The sequence below is a fragment of the Arabidopsis lyrata genome (assembly GCF_000004255.2).
Source record: "Arabidopsis lyrata subsp. lyrata unplaced genomic scaffold ARALYscaffold_5, whole genome shotgun sequence".
NCBI lineage: Eukaryota > Viridiplantae > Streptophyta > Magnoliopsida > Brassicales > Brassicaceae > Arabidopsis > Arabidopsis lyrata.
Window position 1 is genome coordinate 2448031 of NW_003302551.1, and position 20798 is coordinate 2468828.

The window sequence follows — 20798 nt, forward strand, 5'->3', positions numbered from 1 at the left end:
GATCTATTAGTATCATAACATATAAATCGATATTTAAAAGTGTTTAGAGTAATAATTTGATGTTGGTCTCTAACAATTTGCGGTTAATTTCCTAATATTTTAGACATCATCCAAACATATTAGCTCATTAGTCATTACACACCAATTTTTATAGAGGCAACATATTTTTTCGTTATCATTAAAGTTGACAGCTATTAGAGCCCTTAATCACATTTGATTTCATATATATAATTCCAAATAATATGGATATAACAACAGCATAGCATATAAATTGATATTTATAGCATTAGTTTATGTCTTTGATTGGGAAATTCATTGGCAGGCCATTATACTGGGAAGATACATTCGCATATATAGTTGTTGTACTTGGTAATCGTCTACTTGACATAATTAAAATTACCGGTCAAAACATACGAGATATATAGGAACTTATATTGTGATTTGTGTGGATATACATACACATAAAAACTAATATAGTTTATGTGTATTTATGGATAAGGTTATAACGAATTCAACAAAGTCTCAAGGTCCTATGACATATCAACAAGTATATTACAGGTTTTTTTTTTATGTATGGCTTTTCTTCTCCCATGTTTCGGCTGTCTACGAAGAGACATTTGGCTTTTCATGTTGGGATATTGAAAATACATTTTCAACGTTTGATATAAGATTTTGTGTGGGTGAAATTAATACTTACAGAACAAAAGAGCTAGCTCATGCACGGTTAGTTCTTTTTTGCCGGCTGTTTTAAGGATTTGCATATTCTTTCCCACGTATTGAATTCTATAAATGACATAATAATAATCAAACTTGTAGAAGAATAGATAAAGAAGCGGAGTTGTATATGTGTAAATAATATTAGAGAATGTATAATTCATAGTCTTCCAAAAATTCGATTTCTGTTGTATTCGACTCGTTGACATGTTGTAACTTATGAAGGTTGTTATATAGGATCACTTCACTAAACCTTGGTTGGATATACCCAAATAAATATTATAAAGTTCATACGAGAAAAACTTGGAATCACATCGGCGAATATTCACCACTGGATCCATACTAACTACTACACAACAAGGGAAAAAAAAAATCTCCTTCATATTCTAATTTGGCAATCATATATAAAATATTAATTTGGGAAGGTATATACTTATTATATACACAAAAGCAAGATTCGCTTTGTAATGCGACGGCCCGACTTATCTCTTTCAAATAATGATCCTTGAGAAACAATATAGAGCCATATATATGTTGTCTTTATAAAGAGACATAACCCATATATCTCTTCTTGACTAACTTTATAGTTAAAGTTGTTTATTCAGAAACAAAGCTGGATTTGTAATTTGTCCCTTAAACTACCATGATTAAGAACTTAAGTACTATGAAGAATTACAATCAGAAACGTGAAAGATGTTGCGAGTTCATCGAAGCCCTTGAAGAAGAACGCCGCAAGATCAATGTCTTCCAACGCGAGTTTCCTCTTTGCTTAGAGCTCGTGACACAAGGTACATATATATGCATTTACATTTCATTTAAAATATGATGAGATTTATATATATGTACTATTGTTAGATCTAAAGATTCTTAAAACCTATTTTATGGAATGGGGAATTTAGCGATTGAGGCGTATAAGAGGGAGATATCAGGGACGACGACGAATAACTTATACGGACAATCGGAGTGCTCAGAGCAGACAACCGGAGAATGTGGGCGCATCTTGGATCTGTTCATACCAATCAAACACTCTTCGACCTCCATAGAAGAGGTTGATGACAAAGATCATGATGATGAAGAACACGAATCTCATGAAACCGACATAGATTTTGATGACAAGAACATGAAATCTGAATGGCTTAAGTCTGTTCAGCTCTGGAACCAATCCGACATTGTTGTTTCTAATAGACAGGTAAGCTTTTTTAATTATGGGTTAATTCTTGATATATATTTTTTAATCAATAATGTGTTTGAATTTACAATTTGAAAGTTATTTGATAAATAAATCGACACATATGTTTTTGGAAAAACATAAACATAATACTTTTTTACTTTTAAAAGAAAAGATAAAATATTTGCAAAAGTTCTGACTGCGAAACTTCGTTTTCTTTTGAATCTATTCAATTGTTTTGGACGCAGTTTGTGCGTTTGCGTTTACATGAAAAAAAAAATCATGTTTTTGATATAGAAACAAATTTCAGTTTTGATTTTTTTTTTTTTTGTTAAAGAATTTCAGTTTTGAATTATTAGCTACTATGCATTGATTTTTTTCTCTGTTTACATTTGTGTTTGAATTGCGTTTAATTACATTTACTCTATATTTTTTCCAAACCAGCCTTTAACGTTGTTGATTGTTAACGTGAAGACTAAACGCATAAGCTTCTGTTAATTACTTTATGCGTTTGTGTTTGTAACTTACAAAAATACTTCACAAATAGATTAAATTTTTTTTTTTATCGTGCAAACAAAAAAAAAATTTGTGGGAGTTTATAATTTAAGTTTCTAATAGCATTTGCTTTTTCAGGATTGCTCACAAGAAAAGACAGAGACGCTGGTAGAGTTGATAAATATAAACGATGAAGCAGCGGAGAAAAACAACAACATAGAATCACCGGCGACTACTAGCGGTGGCAGTGGCCGTGGCAGTGGCAGAAGAGGGCAGAGAAAGCATAGGCGGTGTTGGTCGCAAGAGTTACACACACACTTCTTGAGCGCTCTTAAACAACTTGGTGGCCCTCATGGTGCGTTTCTTAGTTTTTACTTAAAACATATCAGTAGTCATATTTTCTTTATTAGGGCTCGTCAAAATTAACTAATTCGTATTGATTTACTAAATTTTGAAGTAGCTACGCCGAAACAGATAAGAGAGCTAATGAAGGTTGATGGGTTAACAAATGATGAAGTCAAAAGTCATTTACAGGTTAGTAAATCATAGTCCATGAAAAATACATATGTAACTAATAATTTGCAGAATTGGTAGAAGTATGTAATCTATGATTTTTGCCAAATTAGGACACTTGCTTCACGTGAATCTTGAAGAGTGCAGTAAAAGTTTGTCGGTATAAACCCCATTTAAAAAACTAATATTGATTTTTTTTTTAAGAATCTATATAGGTAAATAAAAGTACTCTTCATTTCATTTTACAAATGATATAGAAATTTTTGTAAATATTTATTTGTCTTTTCAAATTTTATACCAAAAAATATTTATTTGATATTTTGTGACAATTTATATTCTGCAATATCTTATATTATTGGTTGCATTGTTTTTGATTATATAATATTCTTTTTTTGTCAAATTTTTTATATAATATTATATAACTAAAATGATTATATAATATTCATATGTAAAAGTTTATCAAATATATAGATATATATATATATAGATATATTCTAATATTCATCATTTTAGTTACAAATTTTTGATAAATCAGAAGGAAAAGAAAATTTATTGCTTCATATTGTTTTTTAATGATAAATAGAAATATAGGCTGCATGCAAGACGGCCTAGCCAAACAACACCTAACAACAAAAACTCTCAAACGCAACATTTCGTGGTGGTTGGTGGAATATGGATCCCACAGACTAACCACTCCACGGCCAACGCAGTCAACGCCCTCGCATCGGGTGAGACCACCACCGGGATTTACGGGCCTATGGTCAGTCCGTTACCGTCCGAGTGGCCGAGCCATTCCAATTTTGGTGGGACGATTTTGGATGATAGATCAAGATGCTCTAACAAAGGAATTTTTCGGTGTAGCTCACCAGCTATGTCTTCTTCTACTCGTACAAAGACGAAAGATGCAAAAGTATCATAACTTTTAAATTTTTTTTTTATTATTATTTATTAAGGAAAAAAAGTTATATATAGACATTAATATTGTGGTTTGACAAAAAAAAAATGACATTAATATTGTGATGAAAGAGTGTGTATATATAGATGTTAGAGCGAGCGAGAGACTATAAAATTTTTGTTTTATGATTTTTTTTCTAATAGCCGAGGATGATCAAAAGATCCATATTAACTTTTTGAATCCACAATTAAGCTAATGTATATTTTTGCGCAAAACTATTTGACCACATTTACTCTTCCATGAGTTTAACATCCCTTATATATTAATTGAAAAATATTTTTTAAAAATAACCTTACTTTCTGTGTGATTAACCAAAATGTCATGTTGAGATGTCGTTCTCACAAAGTTTCTCAATCCATTTAATTAAAGACCAACATTTGTTAGGATATTTACATTTTGCCATTAGTTTTACTTAAGTTTATTTTTTCCAATTAATTTATGCTTTTTATTTTATTCAATTAATTAAAACAAAAATATAATTAAAATATACAATTACGAGATACAAATCTATACAAAATGGAGTGTCTAATATTTTTGTATCTATTAATATAACTATATATATATATATAAATAAATCATGATAAACATAAACATTAATACATAAATAAAATTTCACTAACCTTAATAATTATTAATACACCATCGTTTATCTAATATATAATTAATATCACTTATATATTAATTGAGATGCATTTTTAAAAAATAATTTTACCTTTATGTGTGATTAACCAAAATGTCATGCTGACGTGTCGTTCTCACAAAACTTCTCAATCCATTTAATTAAAGATCAACATCGATTAGGATATTTATAGATTTTACCATTAGTTTTACTTAAGTTTATTTTTCCAATTAATTTATGCTTTTTATTTTATTCAATTAATTAAAACAAATATACAGTTAAAATATACAATTAAGAGATACAAATCTATACAAAATTAAGTACCTAATATTTTTTGTATCTATTATTATAACTATATATATATATAAATCATGATAAACATAAATATTAATACATAAATAAAATTTTACTAACCTTGATAATCATTGATACACTACCATTTATCTAATACTCCTTCAACAACATCAATACATGAAAATAGGAGTAATATAAAAATCGAACACCTTCAATATCATCAATACATGAAAATATATTTAATAATTGTTTTGTCCCGCACATAGTGCGGGTTGTTATCTAGCAATAATATTAAAGTGTTTATTATTTAGAGGTGGAGGTCACTAAACCTAACTGTAAATATCATAAATTTTTTTTGGGTTATTCAATATGCATATTTGAATTTGATTAGTGACAAATCGATGATATTAACACAGATTATTAGATAACTATTTTAAGAATCGTATATATAGAGAATCGTAATTATATGTAGAATGATATATTAATATTATCAACATATACTTTTATAGAGGAAGCTGTAGCCACCAAAATTAATAAATGTCACTCACAAACTCAAACTAATTCGTCCTTAACATATGTATGTCGGCCACGGTTCTAGGCTTCTAGCTAATATAGTAATATAAGATACGCAGAAACATTATAGAAAATGTAAATGTCTTCGAAAAAACAAGAAAAAATACATAACTTTTTTAAAATGAAAATAAAATAACTTATGCCATACAGATGGACCGGAACTCGTTAGAATATGCCGGAATCTGAAGATCATAATCTGTAAAATATGTATATATAAAATATGTATGTTTTCAAGGTTAAACTTTATTCTCTTGTTGCTTGTATATTAACAAATGTGCACGTTGGGCTCCTTCTCGTGGAGTGTATATTATTCTTTATTTGCTGCTTTTACTTCTGTAAATACAATTTTTTTCCCCTATAACTGCGTAAATCTTAAACCTAAATATGTTAAAAGACAAGTTTTTTGTGTGACTAAAGTGCAATTTGAAACAAGGCCTAAAGCCACATGAAAACTGCTGACCATTCAAACTCCCAAGACTAGTAGACCAATATCTCTTGACTTATACACATTCTCTTTAACAAAAACAATTGTTGGGTTTTAATTTCTTGTTTGCGCTCACTGTTGTTTATTATATGTTGTTCGTGTAGAACGTCATTTTGCGAGGTTTTCTGAATCAACAATCCAAATGATTTCGATCAATTAATAAGTTGAGATCATTTTCTTACCCTTAAATCAAAATTTCTTGGTTCCTATGGACTATGGTTTCATCACCTCGATATCTAAACATCTAAACAAGTTATTAAATATCTAAACATGTAACGGTCCGCAAATTTAGGGATCCTTTCATGTGCCTCTATGAGCCATGTGAGTATGTGACCTATTTCTACTAGCTTGTCCAAATTATAACAAATGGGACTATGTACAGGTTGTTTAATTTTAATATTTTAACTAATACTTTTATTTGAATAGGAAGACCATCGAGAAACTTGAACATTGAGAAAGGCTATTGGCGTTCCCGATATGGCGGTTTGATTTTTAAAATCTTCAATAGTAATATTTTAAATATTTCTTTGATTCTATTGATGTGTAATATTAATAATTTAATAATTGGACGACAGATCCAAAAGAACAGGAAGATTAGGGTTTCCATATGATATGATTATTAATTAATTGATTGGGATTGGTTAAACTCTTAAAAGCAGGGATCTTATGTGCAGGGATCTTATGTGACCTTTCAGAGTCATTAAAAGCCTAAATAGCTCTTGATACTTACTTTAGGACCATTATGAGATCAAAACATGGGAAAATAAACAAAGGGAATATCTAAGCAACAACAAATACTTTTTCTTGGTCTATACTTCTCATATTAACTAATGTTATATCCATATGGAATATTCGACTAGCTAGACTTCATTACTAATTGTATAATGTTATTAGTTCGTACTAAATTTATCAACATTTGTCCATAAACAATGAAACATATCTCTGATGAACAATAATAAAATATAGTACGTGCTAATCTTGTTTTAATCTTCTCTTATATGAGATTAGGATTGATCAACCAAGTTTGACATGGTGTCTTAGTCTTATAGGATTGAAATATTAAATCAAGCTTTAATAATTTCACGATTCTTTCTTCTATATCCACGATGACGTTTAAGTTGAAATGGAAACAGTTTTATTTCAATATTACATGTTTGATTGCTTTTTATTAATAATTAAAATAATTATAAGTTAAACTACTTAAACAGTCTCAGAGCTATAAAATGTAATAAAGTAACACTGTTAAATATTTATTTACGGAGTAATTTTCAAATAGCGACAGGATGTTTCATTATGTTACGTACAGACTAACAAAACCTATATAATACTCTCTCCATTTTGAATTACATGTCGTTTAAGGTTTTCTCACACGATTAAGAAAATTATTAAATTTAATGTTTTATTTTTTATTAATATATGTTATAATTTTTTCATTGGCCAAAACATTAAAACAATAGGGACAAAACTGTAATTTTCACCAAACATCTGCATTGAAAACCTAAAACGACAACTATTATGAAACAAATTTAAATTTTAAAACGACAACTAAACTAAAACAGATGGAGTATATACTTTATTATTTCTCCAAAAAAATATCAATTTGGAATTCAGGCAAGGATGAAAACATCGTTATTCTAACGTTGAGTGCTGCTCTAACATTTGCACACAATTTTGGGCTAATGAGCCCGAAAAGTTTCCGAAGATGGACCAAGCCCGTTTATTCCCAAAAACTTAATAGTTTTGACGATTCTAAATTTTGATTCTAATGAATGAAAATAGTAAATGACCAGAAATAAAACGATCAACTAGATAATCTACAATGTTAAAAAAGTATTTCATGATTTGCGGACAATTTTGGACGATAAAACGTTGATGGTTGATTGGTTGGAGGTAAAATTTGGTTAGAGGTGAACAGGCCCGGCTCGGCGGCTCTAGGGTAGTGGTAGTGCCATGGGTGCCAAGGCACAGGGTTCTCATATTTTTCTTAATTTTTAGTGTTTTAATTTGTAGATTTTTTTTTTGTTTAGAAAAAAACTAGAGAAGACGGCGAGCAAAATAATAGGTTTAAAAGAAGAATATAGTAAACACATGTCAAGTGAGGTTATTTTTTTTTAGATTTAAAGATTTAAAAAGGATCATTTTCGTTTGTAGCACATGATCCAATAAAATATTGAGCCGGGCCTGGAGGTGAACAGTATAATAACATTTCTCACATGATAATTTTAAGTTCATCTCATATATATATATATATATATATATATATATATATATATATATATATATATATATATATATATTTGTGTTAATTCCATCAGCTATTTGATCAAAGATATTATCTTTTATTTGGTATCGTAAGTCTAACATATTCTGTATTTCAGAAAAAATATTCAATTGCCATAATTTTATTTTATTTTTATTAAAAAAATTGTTTACACATATAACAAATTAACTTCATTGAAAAAAATAATGTATATTAATTTGAAGTCATAACTATTTACATGTAAAAATAATTATACATAGATCATAACTATTTTATAACTATCAATGTAAATGAAAAAAAAATATTTTCTAGACCTGCATTCTTTACATTAATTTATTCATAATTGACAATGAGATTCAAACTATGTTTTAAATAACGAGGTGAAGGATCGAGGTCGAGGCACGATCGATATAGATTCAGCTCGTCTTTCACCTCTACAATTTCATGCCAACATCTTGCTCAAATGAGTATTCCATGGAGAGTGATTGATAACCTTCGAAAGAAAAAGAAACACACAAAATTATTTAGGCACATGAAAAGCATTTGATACAACTAAAGAGTAACTATACCAGTGCACTATCTTCATTAACCGTACTAGTTTAGCTTGATAACTAGTTCTTAATTTCCTCTTTTCGTTTTAGCCTCTGTTGAGTTTTTGATATCTTATAAGATGTTGTTAAGTTAATATATTTATCGTCACTAAATAGATATTAACTATTTCGTTCGTGTAAATATTTATGCTTATTTTATTCGAAATAAAATTATGCTTTAATAACCAAATATTACTTTAACGTATATATCAGCTTCTTACAAAAAATGACCAAAAGCTTACGTTGAGTGTTCTTTTTTTTTAATAAGTTTTCTTAGAAAGATTTTCTAACACCAAGGTTTGATGTAAGTTCTTTTATATTCTGATAAGTTTTTATATTTCTTATTCATAACGATTTTTCTTTTGTATTACTAGTTACCAACTTAGTAACTTACTACTATACAAAGTCTCTTTATTGTATATATGAGCATGAAAGATTAGTCATTAGATTTTATTATTTAAAGTGAAATGAGCCCTAAATAAACTAGTGATGGTAAGTTAACCAATAATACGAAGGTATGAAACATCAGCACAAACCCGAGTTCAAGTTTTACGTATTGCAGACGTTAAAGATAATAGAGTGAAAGACAAATTATTTCATGTTACAAAATAGAGAAAATAAATTAGTTAAGAAAAATAGGTCAAATTTTCTGTTGGTAAAAATAACCTAAACCCAAAATAAGGATATAAGAATTATTTGTTGAAATTTTTTTACTGATACTAATCAATACATACGAGATATATATTTTATTCCAGCAAAAGAGAAAGTTAAACTTTAAAAAAAGAAAAAAAAAAGAAGAGAAATGTTAAACGTTAACATAATTAAACTAAAAAAATAGTAATCGAGTAATTAAAGGGTAATATTTACCAATCTAATATGATCGATTCTTTCCACACTTGTTTTTGTCTCGCTCTCTTTCTCGGAATATGAATGAAAGGCATCATATTTTTTTTCTTATCAAAAGAAATCTTTTTTTTTTTATCAAAAGAAATCTTTGGAAGAACTTATATAAAAAATGATCAAGTAGACTCTACTTAAATAGACAAAGTAAAGCTTACATACATGTGTGTATATGTATATACGTGTTTGGTAGGAAATTACAATTGGGGTAAAACTAAGGTAGTATATAAAAGCCTTTTATTTGTTTTGGTGGTTGGGATATATATGCTCTAACCTCCAACATTTTTTTAATACTAAATTGCCAATATACCTTAGGGCATACACATTGGTGCACTTTTTACAAGAGTGTGACTAATATTAAAACGAAAAATATTGAAAAAGTTGGAGAAGATATGCAAGTGGGATGTAGGATAACACCCGAGTGTTGGTATTATAAAAAAAAAAAAAAATTTCTTTTGTCTATCTCTCTCTTTTTTCTTCTGATGCTTCCACTACAGTTTAATAATTAAAAAATGTTTAACAAGTAATCTCATGAGTGTAGCGCTGTGTATGCTCTTATACAGTTATACTCATTGTATTGTCAGGTTATGTCTAATCACAATCATATATAACATAGTATGATCTCATGCTATATAAATTCACAATTGCTATGTACATAAATCAACTTTGCTTTGATGATTTATATCAGTGTTGAAATGTTGTTCGTTTGTAGGTTTATTCCTAAGAATTTTTATTTATTTTTTAATTCGTCAAACAAAATATCACATGTATTAAACAATAGAATGTACGTATATATATGTAACTTTTGATCCAGTTTGATATTTTCATTTATAAAAAATCTTTTTAAGTTTGGGCTTGTGGTTTTAAGTTTGGTTATTACATGTTCTTGGGTTTTTGTATCTTTTGAGTCATGAAAATATTTCACCCAAAATAAAACTTTTGAATTATATATGGATATATACATGCGCGCGCACACACACATATGTATATATATAAACAAATTTCATGCATACGTATCAAGTTTAGACTAGTCGAAAAATTAATAACGCCACCCAATTCATAAAATTCGATATAAAGACCCCCACAATCCCATAGTATATGCTTAATTCGTCTTGTGTGATACTTTGACGGGTTATTATGTAAAACGTGCATGTGATGATCAGTGCTTACTTAGCAGTCTTGAGAGTCTACACGTGTGTATGTGCGCGTATGCATGCAGGCAGCATATATATACACGTGTATGTAGATGTGAAATGCATGCACACATATAATATATATGTATTAAGTATAACCATAACGATACTGTTTCTTAAGTTTGGTGACGTACGTAAGTTTGGTTCTACTACATATCAAATGGGTTGTTCACACCAAACCAAAACCTAACTCGAATGGAGTTATCAATACATGGTTTAAATTCAAAAATAAATTTGTAATTATTGTTTGTGATTTCGAATGTTGTAATAATTAACTAGTAATTATACGGCCAAATAATAATATAAGAAGTCATCATTTAAATAAGGATCCGCATATCGTGAAAATCAATCACATGTATCAATTATCAAACAATAAAACGAATTCACGCCGGAACATCTACCTGATTTAGTTTTGATTTGATTTAAAAACTAAACCGAACCAAACATATTAAAAATTGAATTAAACTGACCAAAAACCAAAACCTTATCCCTAATTTCAAGACCCATTTATGATTTATCTATATCTACACGTCCATTATCATAGTGAGCAACATGCTTGTGTTAAGTAGCTTTTGAAACTCCATATTGTTCCATTTTACCAATACGTTATGAAATGAACAAGACGAAATATGGGTTCCACTTACACGTACAAAAAAAGAGTTGTAGAAGCATCATAACTATGACAACACCCCTTCAAAGTTCAAAGTTTTGAATTATTAAATTGATCAAGTTTCACGTGGAGTGGTGGATATACTCACCATTTAATATCTCAACTCTTTCTATATATATATAAAGAATTTAAATGCAATTTAAAATAGACTGCATCATGGAGCTTTTTTGCTTGATTGGTGGTTGTTGGGGATCTCAACGCAATCACTTCGCTATCAGATGCTTCCATTCCAAATGTCACGCATTACTCTCCAGCCATGGAAATATCTTTCACTTGTGCTTTTTGAATACTGATTTATTTAATTTTGGACTATTTAAGGTCCCACTTGATCAAATAGAAAACCTAATTGCGGCACTCATTTATTCACTAAACAGTGGATATCAAATCGTAAATAACTTAGTTCATTTATCAAATATATTTTTAAATAACTCTCAAATGACATTACACTATTTATTTAAATTACACGAAATATGTATCATTTATTTACGGTTTTGTCGCCTTTTTTATACCAATTTTTTTTTTTTGGTTATTTAGCTAATATACATAATATTTTATGTTACCAAAGTGCATGTTGTTGCAACTTAATCAAACCGAATTAATTGCACAATTAGTTTTGGAGTTTCAATATTCCTACTCCTAAACAAATGTCTTGAAGAGTTGGAGAAGATTTGTGCTATTCCTATAGAATGAAATTCCCCCGTCCTATGCGCATGGAGCTAAAAATGCCTTACGATCGATTCTAATCAATTGCTTTAAAAAATAATGTGGATATCTTTGCATGAAAAGCTTAATCCATTGGAATTTTTTTTTGGGGTTAAAGTTGATTCGACTCTTGTTTTCGGAGAAAGTTCGCTTTGTTTTACCATAAATTATCAAGAATTTGGTGCGAACTCTATTTTTCAAGGTTTTAAACTACGAAAACATAGGTAGCTGGATCAATTTTGGTATTCAGTTGACTGCTCCTAACAGAAGAGACATATTATTGGATCCCTACTATCACTTTCTCAGCCATATATCTCTCAGACGATCATAGCCAAACTCGCTTCAACTCCACGCATTAGCATTCTCTCATACAGTGGAATTTACTTTATTAAATGAATACAATGTGCTAAGACAATTTAATTACTAATTTTGATTTCTCGCATGACTGTTACAGCCAATAATATAAAAATATTTAGATGCAATCAAATTTTTTTTGCTATAAATAATTACAATTTTGAGTTTCTATTTGTATCCAATTATGAGTTTTTGACTTTATCTTGATTTGAAAATAATAGAGTGTTACCATTTACGTCGACCATGTTTATCATTTTTTTTTTTACCTCAATAGTGTATCTTTTTGAAGAAATTTTGTAAAGGGTGGGAATCTATGTTAGTGATATAATTTAATTTAACCCTAATTCATACTATATAACAAACAAATTTTTTTGGCCGGTGGAGCAAAAACAAAATAAACAACTCTGTTTGATTGCAACTACCAATGAAAGTTCTAACCAAAAAGGGTATGTAAAATGATTTTTTTTTATCTTGGGAATAAATCTAACAAATATTAAAAAATTTGAATGTTGATGGCAACGGATCCATCCACGCGGCAATGAGCATGGCCTTTCGAAAGTTAGGTTCTTTTTTTTTTTCTTCTGAAAATTAGTTTTAAATATAGTAAAAATACTATAACATTTCATAATATATAATTATATAACATAGACGACTTTTTTCTTTTCAAAATGTTGATAGGTAGGTTTTATCAATTTACGACTAGTGTGGTATACCGGTGCTAAACGTAATTTGTAATTTTAAATGAAATGAATACTAAGGTGTTACATAATTTATTAACAGATAATACCAATCTTAAAAAAAAAAAAATTAGTTGATTGTGGAAAGAGAGGACTCCAGTGTGATCATCTGTGTTAAGAATATGTTTATGTGCCCTCTCATATTTGATCACGTTATTGGAAAATAATCCAATGTGAAATGCTGTAAAGAAATAAAACGAATTCCGATAAATTTGTTTGGTTATATCATATGAACTAGATAACAACCCGCACTATGTACGGGATGAAGTAATTTAAGTAAAATTATTATGATTAAAATTATTATCTGAGATCCAAGATCCGTTTGTGTAAAACGAAACATGTAATAATTTTTTTTAATTCAAATTTGGCACTATTTTGTATAAGAATACGTTTTACCCGTGAAATATTCGAACCTGAAATAAAGCTTCAATGTGATAAAAAAAAGTATTGACGAAATATTACCATTTATGACAATATGCCTTTTTGTATGTTTACAAGATGTCAAAAATGATGAAAAAAAAAGAATATCGAGATTTAAGTATAAGAAATCCAAAAATTTATCAAAGATGAGATTTGATAGTTTCCAAGTTAAGATTTTGTAGTATTCCAAATTAAGATTCTTAGATTATGAATAGATTACTACGAAATGGTTATAATGTGACCAGATTTTGGTTTATATATAAATGTGGTTAGTTTTTCTTCGAAAAGTTAGAATCCCTCCAAAAAAATCGGATTTGAAGTATTCCTAACATATATAAAAAAAAGATTATCTTATTTATTTAAGTACAGTAGATATAAAAATTTATGAAAGATGTAGAGATTTTCTAGTTTTGAATTCGAGATTCTTGAACCAAATTTATATATTTTATCATTTAAATATAAATATAAATACAAAGATTATGTACCCATCGGCTATGTTGCATGGAAACGGAAACGGAAACGTGGAAACGAAACGTTTCGGAAACGGGAAACGAGTTTTTTCTAAAGTTAAAGAATGGAAACGTTTTGGAAACGTATATATATATATATATATATATATATATATATATATATATATATATATAACCAAACATAAAAGAATTTAAAAGAAAAATATGTTTTAAACAACACAAATCCAAAACATAAACTATTAAATAGTTTAACTAAAATTCTAAAAAATTAAGATTAAAAGGCTCGAATTCAAATATTTAGACCAATATTTTCATTCTCATTTTCATTAGTTCCATCAAAGATTATATAAAACTGTTTCTAACTCTGGTTCGTCGAGAAAAAGATCTTAAAACTCGAATCTCCCAAAATTATTTATATGTACTAGATTTTAACCCGCGGTACACCGCGGGGCTATATTTTCTTAAAAAAATCAAAATATAATTTGTTTGATAGATTATTTTGATTGTTAATTTTAGGATTTCACCCGTGGTATACTATCTTTTATAAATATCAACCCAAACCCGTCCCATCATATTACCCGTCCCATCATATTACCCATCCCGTGAAATTAAACATCATTTAGTTATTTTTCTTTTTAATAATACTTTTATTTAAAAGCTATATAATTCAAGTCAATTTAAAAATTTCTTTTAAATGGTTCCCATAAGATATATATACATATATATTAAATTTGTATAGAGTTGAAATAATATTAATATTACAAACTTTTTATATAATTTAAATATTATAAATATTTTTAAAAATATGCAATATATATTTTTTGTTATTGAATAAGAGGATATTATGTGTAAGAAATGTAGAAAATAAGAGTTTAATATTTTTATTATGGAGTCGCAAGAAAAATCTTTTATTTCTATACATGTTATTCGTTTATTAATAATAAAAGAAAACAAATCCTTTAAATTAGATATTAACTAAAATAAACGCACCATAATTACTTATTAAGTAACAACCAATAAATTTCACCAAAAAATAGGTAACAACCAATAAATTCTAAACGCAGTAATTAAAGAATGAGATATTAAAAAAAATATCAAATAAGATATAAGAATCTTAAAATAATTGAATATCTAAATAATTTAATTGTTAGTGTCGATTTTAATGCCTTCATTAATGTGGATTTTTTTTTTAGAGAGAAATATTTCCTAAAGATTATCATATTAATGACTCAGAAAATTAAGGAAGATATGAATTTATGATTCTCGAAATCGTGTTGGTAATATCTTTAATTAATATTTTTCAAATTTAAATAATTAATGCCAATGGCATTCATCCGTAAATACATTCTAACTCCAGGATTTATTTGCTAAAAGTCATCCAAAAATGTATATATAGATTATAAATCTTAATATTCTCATGCTATTTATTAAATATAAGTTTCCAAATTAAAAAGAAAAAATATTTGTCATGTTTCCAAAACGGAAACGTGAGTTTCCATCGTGTTTCCAAACAGAGATTTTTAAGAAACGTGTTTCCGTGACGTTTCTTGGTGTTTCCGAGAGTTTCTGTTTCCAAAACGGGAAACGGACCTCGGAGAAAGTTTCCATGCAACATAGCCCATCGGCTTGAGAAGATTTATATAAATGTATATAAAGAAAAATAAAGATTTATTAATATAAGATAAGCAAAAAGTGTATGTTTTTTAATTACTAAAAAATAGATCATTAATATAAATAAACAAAGCTCTCATTTGCTTTTTATTTATAATTTCGCTTTTTTTTTATTTGTGTGATATATATATGTATTAAGACTAATGGCAAAATCTGTAAATAGTCTAGTAAAATTTGGGTAATAATTTAAATGGGTGGAAAATCATTCTGAAAGCGACACGTCAGCATGACAGTTTAGTTAATAACACGTCAAAGGAAGGTTTATTTTAAAAAATGCTTCTCTATTAATATCTAAGGGATAGTACGAGAAAAAACTTGCTTGCTTGTATAAATTTAGTAGGGGACACAATATAGAAGATATAGGTTAAAACTTAAAAGCGTGAAACATTTTTACTCTTAATGAATTTTTTTTTCTTTGGTTCATTTAATGAAAATTTTGTAAAATTTAACATTTTTGAAATCTTTTTTCTCAATGTACTTCTCAAATAATATTAGTAGAATATTACCACAAAATCACTAAGATCAACACGTTTTATTCGTAGTAAGTTTGGCTTAAAACAGTATTTAGTAGAATTCGCAGCACGAAGAAAAATACATGATCTACGAAAAATGTTTGTTGAACGAAACGAGAAGTTATCAACATAGAGTTTACACACATTAGTAGCAGCAAGACACTGGACAAAAACCGTACCGAGTCACTCTAGTTTGCGTGTAATAAAAACAGAAGATAAGAATCCACTACTACGTTACAAAAGTCTTGAGATTTGATTTCTTTTTGCATCAAATAGAAACGATTTTAAGCAGAGAGACAAGATCTAATGTTTTTAGCTAGACATCATCACATTGTCAATAGATTGAAGAGCTTGGTTTGCGAAAAACCTGACATCAACGTCTGGATCCTCGCTTAGCTCCACAAGCCCAGGACGAATCGTCTTTTCCACAACCTTTTTTTATTCCACCACAAAACCAAAAATCAAAACAGAGCCGTTTTCATAACAAAGCAGCAAACCAAATGGAGTTTGCAATACACTTACCGATTGATCGACTATTGGAATGAGGGATTGAAGCACTTTCGCTACATTGAATTTGATGTTTGGAACTCTGTAGTAGTGAAAAGAATTGTTTATTTACTTGAACATGTTTGAAGTAAAATGATTTGAGTATTAACTATTTTACAGTGAGAACTTGCCTGTCTTTAGATGCAGTCATTACTACAGGCAAGAGCTTAGAGCATGTGATTTCTGAGCCCATTACTGGTGCAAGAAGAGAAACCGCGCGCAAAATGGTCATTCGGTAGAGATAGTGAGGGTTGTTAATCATCTCAAGAACCTACGGATTAATAGAAAAACGATTGATTTAACTCCAAGAAGAGAAACACTGTTTTTTTTTTAAAGATGCAAAGATTCTAAACAGACCTGAGGAACTATATGTTGCATTGCCCATTCAGGACCAAATTCCTCAGCAAGCCGCTTGAGATTGTTAGCAGCAGCATCGCGGATTGAGTGAACCTAATGAGAGCATCGCCAAAAAAGGTTTCAGTTTTTATAAAGAAAAAGCGATTTGTCGTATAATCTGATCATTCCCAGTAAAGGTAAGAGAGAGAAAGTAATACCTTGTCTTGTAACCATTGCATGCAAAGAGCACCAAGCTTATCGTCAAAGAAGCCAACACCTAACTGACTTGCCAACAAAGGGATATACTCAATTATAGCAAGTCTTACTCTCCAGTGTCTATCTTCAGCAAGTTCTACAATAGCTGGCAGCAAGGATTGTGATAGTAGATCAATCCCAATAACCTACCACATATAAAATATAGAAGTCATCAACTGAAAATGGATGGGCCAAAAAAGCAAGTTAAAAGAGTGTTAAGTCTTTTGACCAAAACATGATATCATGAAGCCATTGGCATGATTTGGTTCCTTTTAATCTGGGTATTTAAAAGATTGCGTAATTCGGTTGTAACAAACCTGATTCACTTGGTCGAGTTTGCTGATAATGTTCAAGCGTACATCCGGGAACTCATCTTTCAATAGAGAAAGAAAGATTGGAAGGAGATGCTCAATTGTTGCATCCTGCAATGAAAAAAAAAAAGCAACGTGAAGTTAAAATCTGCAACATACACAATCCAACCAAAACATCTCGTATAAGAAACCCACTTCAATTTAAACTCAATTTTGTACAATTGATCAGGGTTATGGGCACATAAACAACTTAAAGTATATTTATTCTTAAAGATGAACGTGCACATGAGATGCTTCAAACATCAGGATGAAAAAGGGTTGGACAGAGTTATAATCATTATGAACCAATACATCTCCATTTGCAAACTCTCTTACCTTACCCAAGACAGGAGCCATTCCCATTATAACTGAGGCCAATGCAGATCTGACATGCTGAGAAGAGTCCGATGATAGCTCCTACAGGTAGCATTGAGAGTAACTATCAGTAATACGCAACAACTACACGTTGATTCTCTGTAAGGAACGTGAAAACAATTGAATTTGCTAAAGCATGTACCTTCACACAGGGGAGAATGTGCTGGATAGCAATTTCAGGGTTTAGAATCCGACAAAACTTTGTAACTTTTCCTGCAGCTGCTATGCGAACTTCAGCCTCATTATCACGAAGTAGACGCACATATGCAGGCACCAGCTCCGTCCTTAAAATAGAAGAAACAGTAAATAGTATCAAGAGAAAGTAAAGGGGATCATCAAGTTCCTTAAGCCTATTGGATGATATGCATTTCTATATTGAACATTAGATAATCCCTTCAAAGGTATCAAAACATGCTGCGTTAGGTTAATGTGAAACGTTCTTACCTAGTAGGCTCAGGTCCCACAGCTTCACAAAGCTCGTAGAGTTGATTTGCAACCATATAGCGCACACGCCAAGACTTATCCTGCTCAGTGAAAATGTACAAAGATTAAGCATTTCTTAAGTGTAGATCATCAGCATAAAGGCCTATATAATTTACAGACATAATCACCTGCGAGAAATTAACAATCACGGGAAGAATGTGTTGGACACAGTCCTGGGGCTCCAACAATTTCCCAAGAGCAGCACAACCCTCAACGGCCAATAATCTAACAGAATCTTGATCTGATTTGAAAGTCAAGATGGAAAATGAAAAACCGTAAGATGAAAATAAGATAAATACATTGATGTATGTATGGACTTCAGCTAATTCGACACCTGCAAAAACAAAGTTAACAAAAATTCGACAAATACATGCTCTTGGGTAAATAAGAAAATACCATCTTGAGTAAGATCATCAAACATGGACATAATGTCTGTCTTCAAATGCGCTGATTCAATTGTAGCAGCAAATTTCCCCAGATTGGTAGCTGCAGCTCTCCGCACCATTGGCATATCATCCTGACAGAGCTGGGTATATAACGATCTTAACTCAGTCTTCAACATATCCGGCGCGCTTGGGTATGCAATATGGAAAACCCCACAAGCTGATACTCTAGCTGTAAACCACTCACCAGCCGCAAGTCGCTTAACTAATGGTATGAAATGATCAACCAAGTCACTCTCCTTCATCTGAGAACCAACTCTACAAAGCGACTCAACAGCTTTCTCCCTCACACAAGTTTCTTCAACACTCGAAAGAGTTTCCAACGGCGGAAGCAAAACATGTGCATACTCAACACCTCCAACATAAGGAATAAACACACCCAATTCTTCAGCCATTGCCAACAAAACCTCATCATCATCGTCATTGTTTTCACTAAGAAAAGGAATCAACTCCTTCCTAGTCCGCTCTTCACCAAGAGCACGAGCAATTGTAGAAAGTCTTCTAATGGAATTCAATCTAAGCTGAATATCATCGTTTTTTAACTCGTCTATAAGCACAGCGATTGGATACAACGGCTCATCGATCATAGACATCTTCAACAAACCCTATTACCAACCAAAAAAAATCTGAATAAATTGAGTGATTCAGAGTTATTGCTCATGCAATTTCACAAATTCGCTACATGATTAGATAGAGATCGTGTAACACAACACTAAAAATCAAAATTTCGAGAACTCAGGTCTCAGATTCCGAAATTCTCTTATACGTTTGAAATTTCTTCGGAATTGAATGAAAATGGTTATAGATTTACCAATTATGGCGTCTTCACAGAGGCTATTGCAAATTCGTCGAGCGCGATCTACCGATCAAGAAGAACGAGAACGCGAAGAAGACACAGAGACAGAGAGAGAGAGAGAGAGAGAGAGAGAGAGAGAGAGAGAGAGAGAGAGTTTTCCCGAAGCTTTTTCCTAGCAAGAAGCATCTTCAAGCGTTCATGGAATTGGGCCTAAAACGAAGAAGATTTGATAAATGGGCTTATTTTACTTGTGGGCCAAAGAGAAAAGTATGGCCCATTAGCGTTTTTTTATTTATTAATTACTAGTTCCGATTCATATTATTTGTAAGTGACAAACTAAATTTGTTTCCTTATTAACTTCAATCTAAAGATTTTTTTAAAACAAATCCAAGGATAACTTCATTTTTTAAAAATTTTAATTTCTCTCATCAATTTAAATTCTAGTGCTAGATAATACTAATAGTTTCATCTTTAATTATAGGGTTTAATAAAAAAAAAATTCTAGTTTTGTTTTTCTGTATTGTACTCCACTAGAATTTAACCCGCGGTATACCGCGGGGCTATATTTTTTTTAAAAATGTAATGTTATTTTTTAAAAGACTAACTGAAGATATATCATATTAATTTGTATTTTAAAATGTAGATATCTATTTATCAATTTTTGAAGTATAAATACGAAAACATACATTTTTTTTAAGTAACGATGTATGGTGGATTTTAAAATTTTGAATATTTTACTCTGCAGTATACCGTGGGTCGGGTTTTTTATAACTGAAAATTTTAAATTTAAGTTGGATTTGTTTTGTTAATATTGTTTCTTTTGTTTTGTGTTTAAGATTGTATAATTGTATTTTGATTGTTAATTTTAGGATTTCATCCGTGATATACCGTTATTTATTAATATTGACCCAAACCCGACA

At 29.9% G+C, this 20798-nt stretch overlaps 2 protein-coding genes and 1 long non-coding RNA gene across 4 annotated transcripts; 1 reads left to right on the forward strand and 2 right to left on the reverse strand.

Moving 5' to 3' along the window:
• The first annotated feature begins 469 nt into the window (after positions 1–469).
• Positions 470–3874, forward strand: LOC9311348 (transcription factor HHO1). 2 transcript variants are annotated; one of them, XM_002875234.2, is made up of 5 exons: positions 470–1502; positions 1614–1903; positions 2516–2732; positions 2835–2911; positions 3474–3874. In XM_002875234.2, the coding sequence occupies exons 1-5, from the start codon at positions 1358–1360 to the stop codon at positions 3807–3809; spliced, it is 1065 nt and encodes a 354-aa protein (XP_002875280.1). In that variant the 5' UTR covers positions 470–1357; the 3' UTR covers positions 3810–3874. The 2 variants fall into 2 exon arrangements, with proteins under 2 accessions (XP_002875280.1, XP_020881607.1); XM_021025948.1 differs by having other exon boundaries at positions 2838–2911; positions 3474–3850.
• Positions 3875–8269: 4395 nt separating this feature from the next.
• On the reverse strand, positions 8270–9634 carry LOC110228640. Its single transcript, XR_002332115.1, has 2 exons — positions 9533–9634; positions 8270–8568 (listed from the first exon to the last, which is right to left on the reverse strand). It is a non-coding gene; the product is annotated as an uncharacterized LOC110228640 (long non-coding RNA).
• Positions 9635–16378: 6744 nt separating this feature from the next.
• Positions 16379–20011, reverse strand: LOC9311349 (serine/threonine-protein phosphatase 2A 65 kDa regulatory subunit A beta isoform). The gene is made up of 12 exons (XM_002876883.2): positions 19894–20011; positions 19036–19687; positions 18768–18880; positions 18601–18680; positions 18299–18440; positions 18118–18198; positions 17749–17853; positions 17395–17577; positions 17198–17290; positions 16972–17111; positions 16817–16883; positions 16379–16726 (listed from the first exon to the last, which is right to left on the reverse strand). The coding sequence occupies exons 2-12, from the start codon at positions 19673–19675 to the stop codon at positions 16607–16609; spliced, it is 1764 nt and encodes a 587-aa protein (XP_002876929.1). The 5' UTR covers positions 19676–19687; positions 19894–20011; the 3' UTR covers positions 16379–16606.
• Positions 20012–20798: the final 787 nt, after the last annotated feature.

Coding starts and splice junctions, on each gene's coding strand:
- LOC9311348 (XM_002875234.2), top strand. CDS start 1,358: ATGATTAAGAACTTAAGTACTATGAAGAATTACAATCAGAAACGTGAA. Junction 2,733..2,834: donor ACAACTTGGTGGCCCTCATG/GTGCGTTTCTTA, acceptor TAAATTTTGAAG/TAGCTACGCCGAAACAGATA. Junction 2,912..3,473: donor AAGTCAAAAGTCATTTACAG/GTTAGTAAATCA, acceptor AATGATAAATAG/AAATATAGGCTGCATGCAAG.
- LOC9311349 (XM_002876883.2), bottom strand. CDS start 19,675: ATGTCTATGATCGATGAGCCGTTGTATCCAATCGCTGTGCTTATAGAC. Junction 18,199..18,298: donor ACATTCTCCCCTGTGTGAAG/GTACATGCTTTA, acceptor TGCTACCTGTAG/GAGCTATCATCGGACTCTTC. Junction 17,578..17,748: donor AACTCGACCAAGTGAATCAG/GTTTGTTACAAC, acceptor TATATGTGGTAG/GTTATTGGGATTGATCTACT.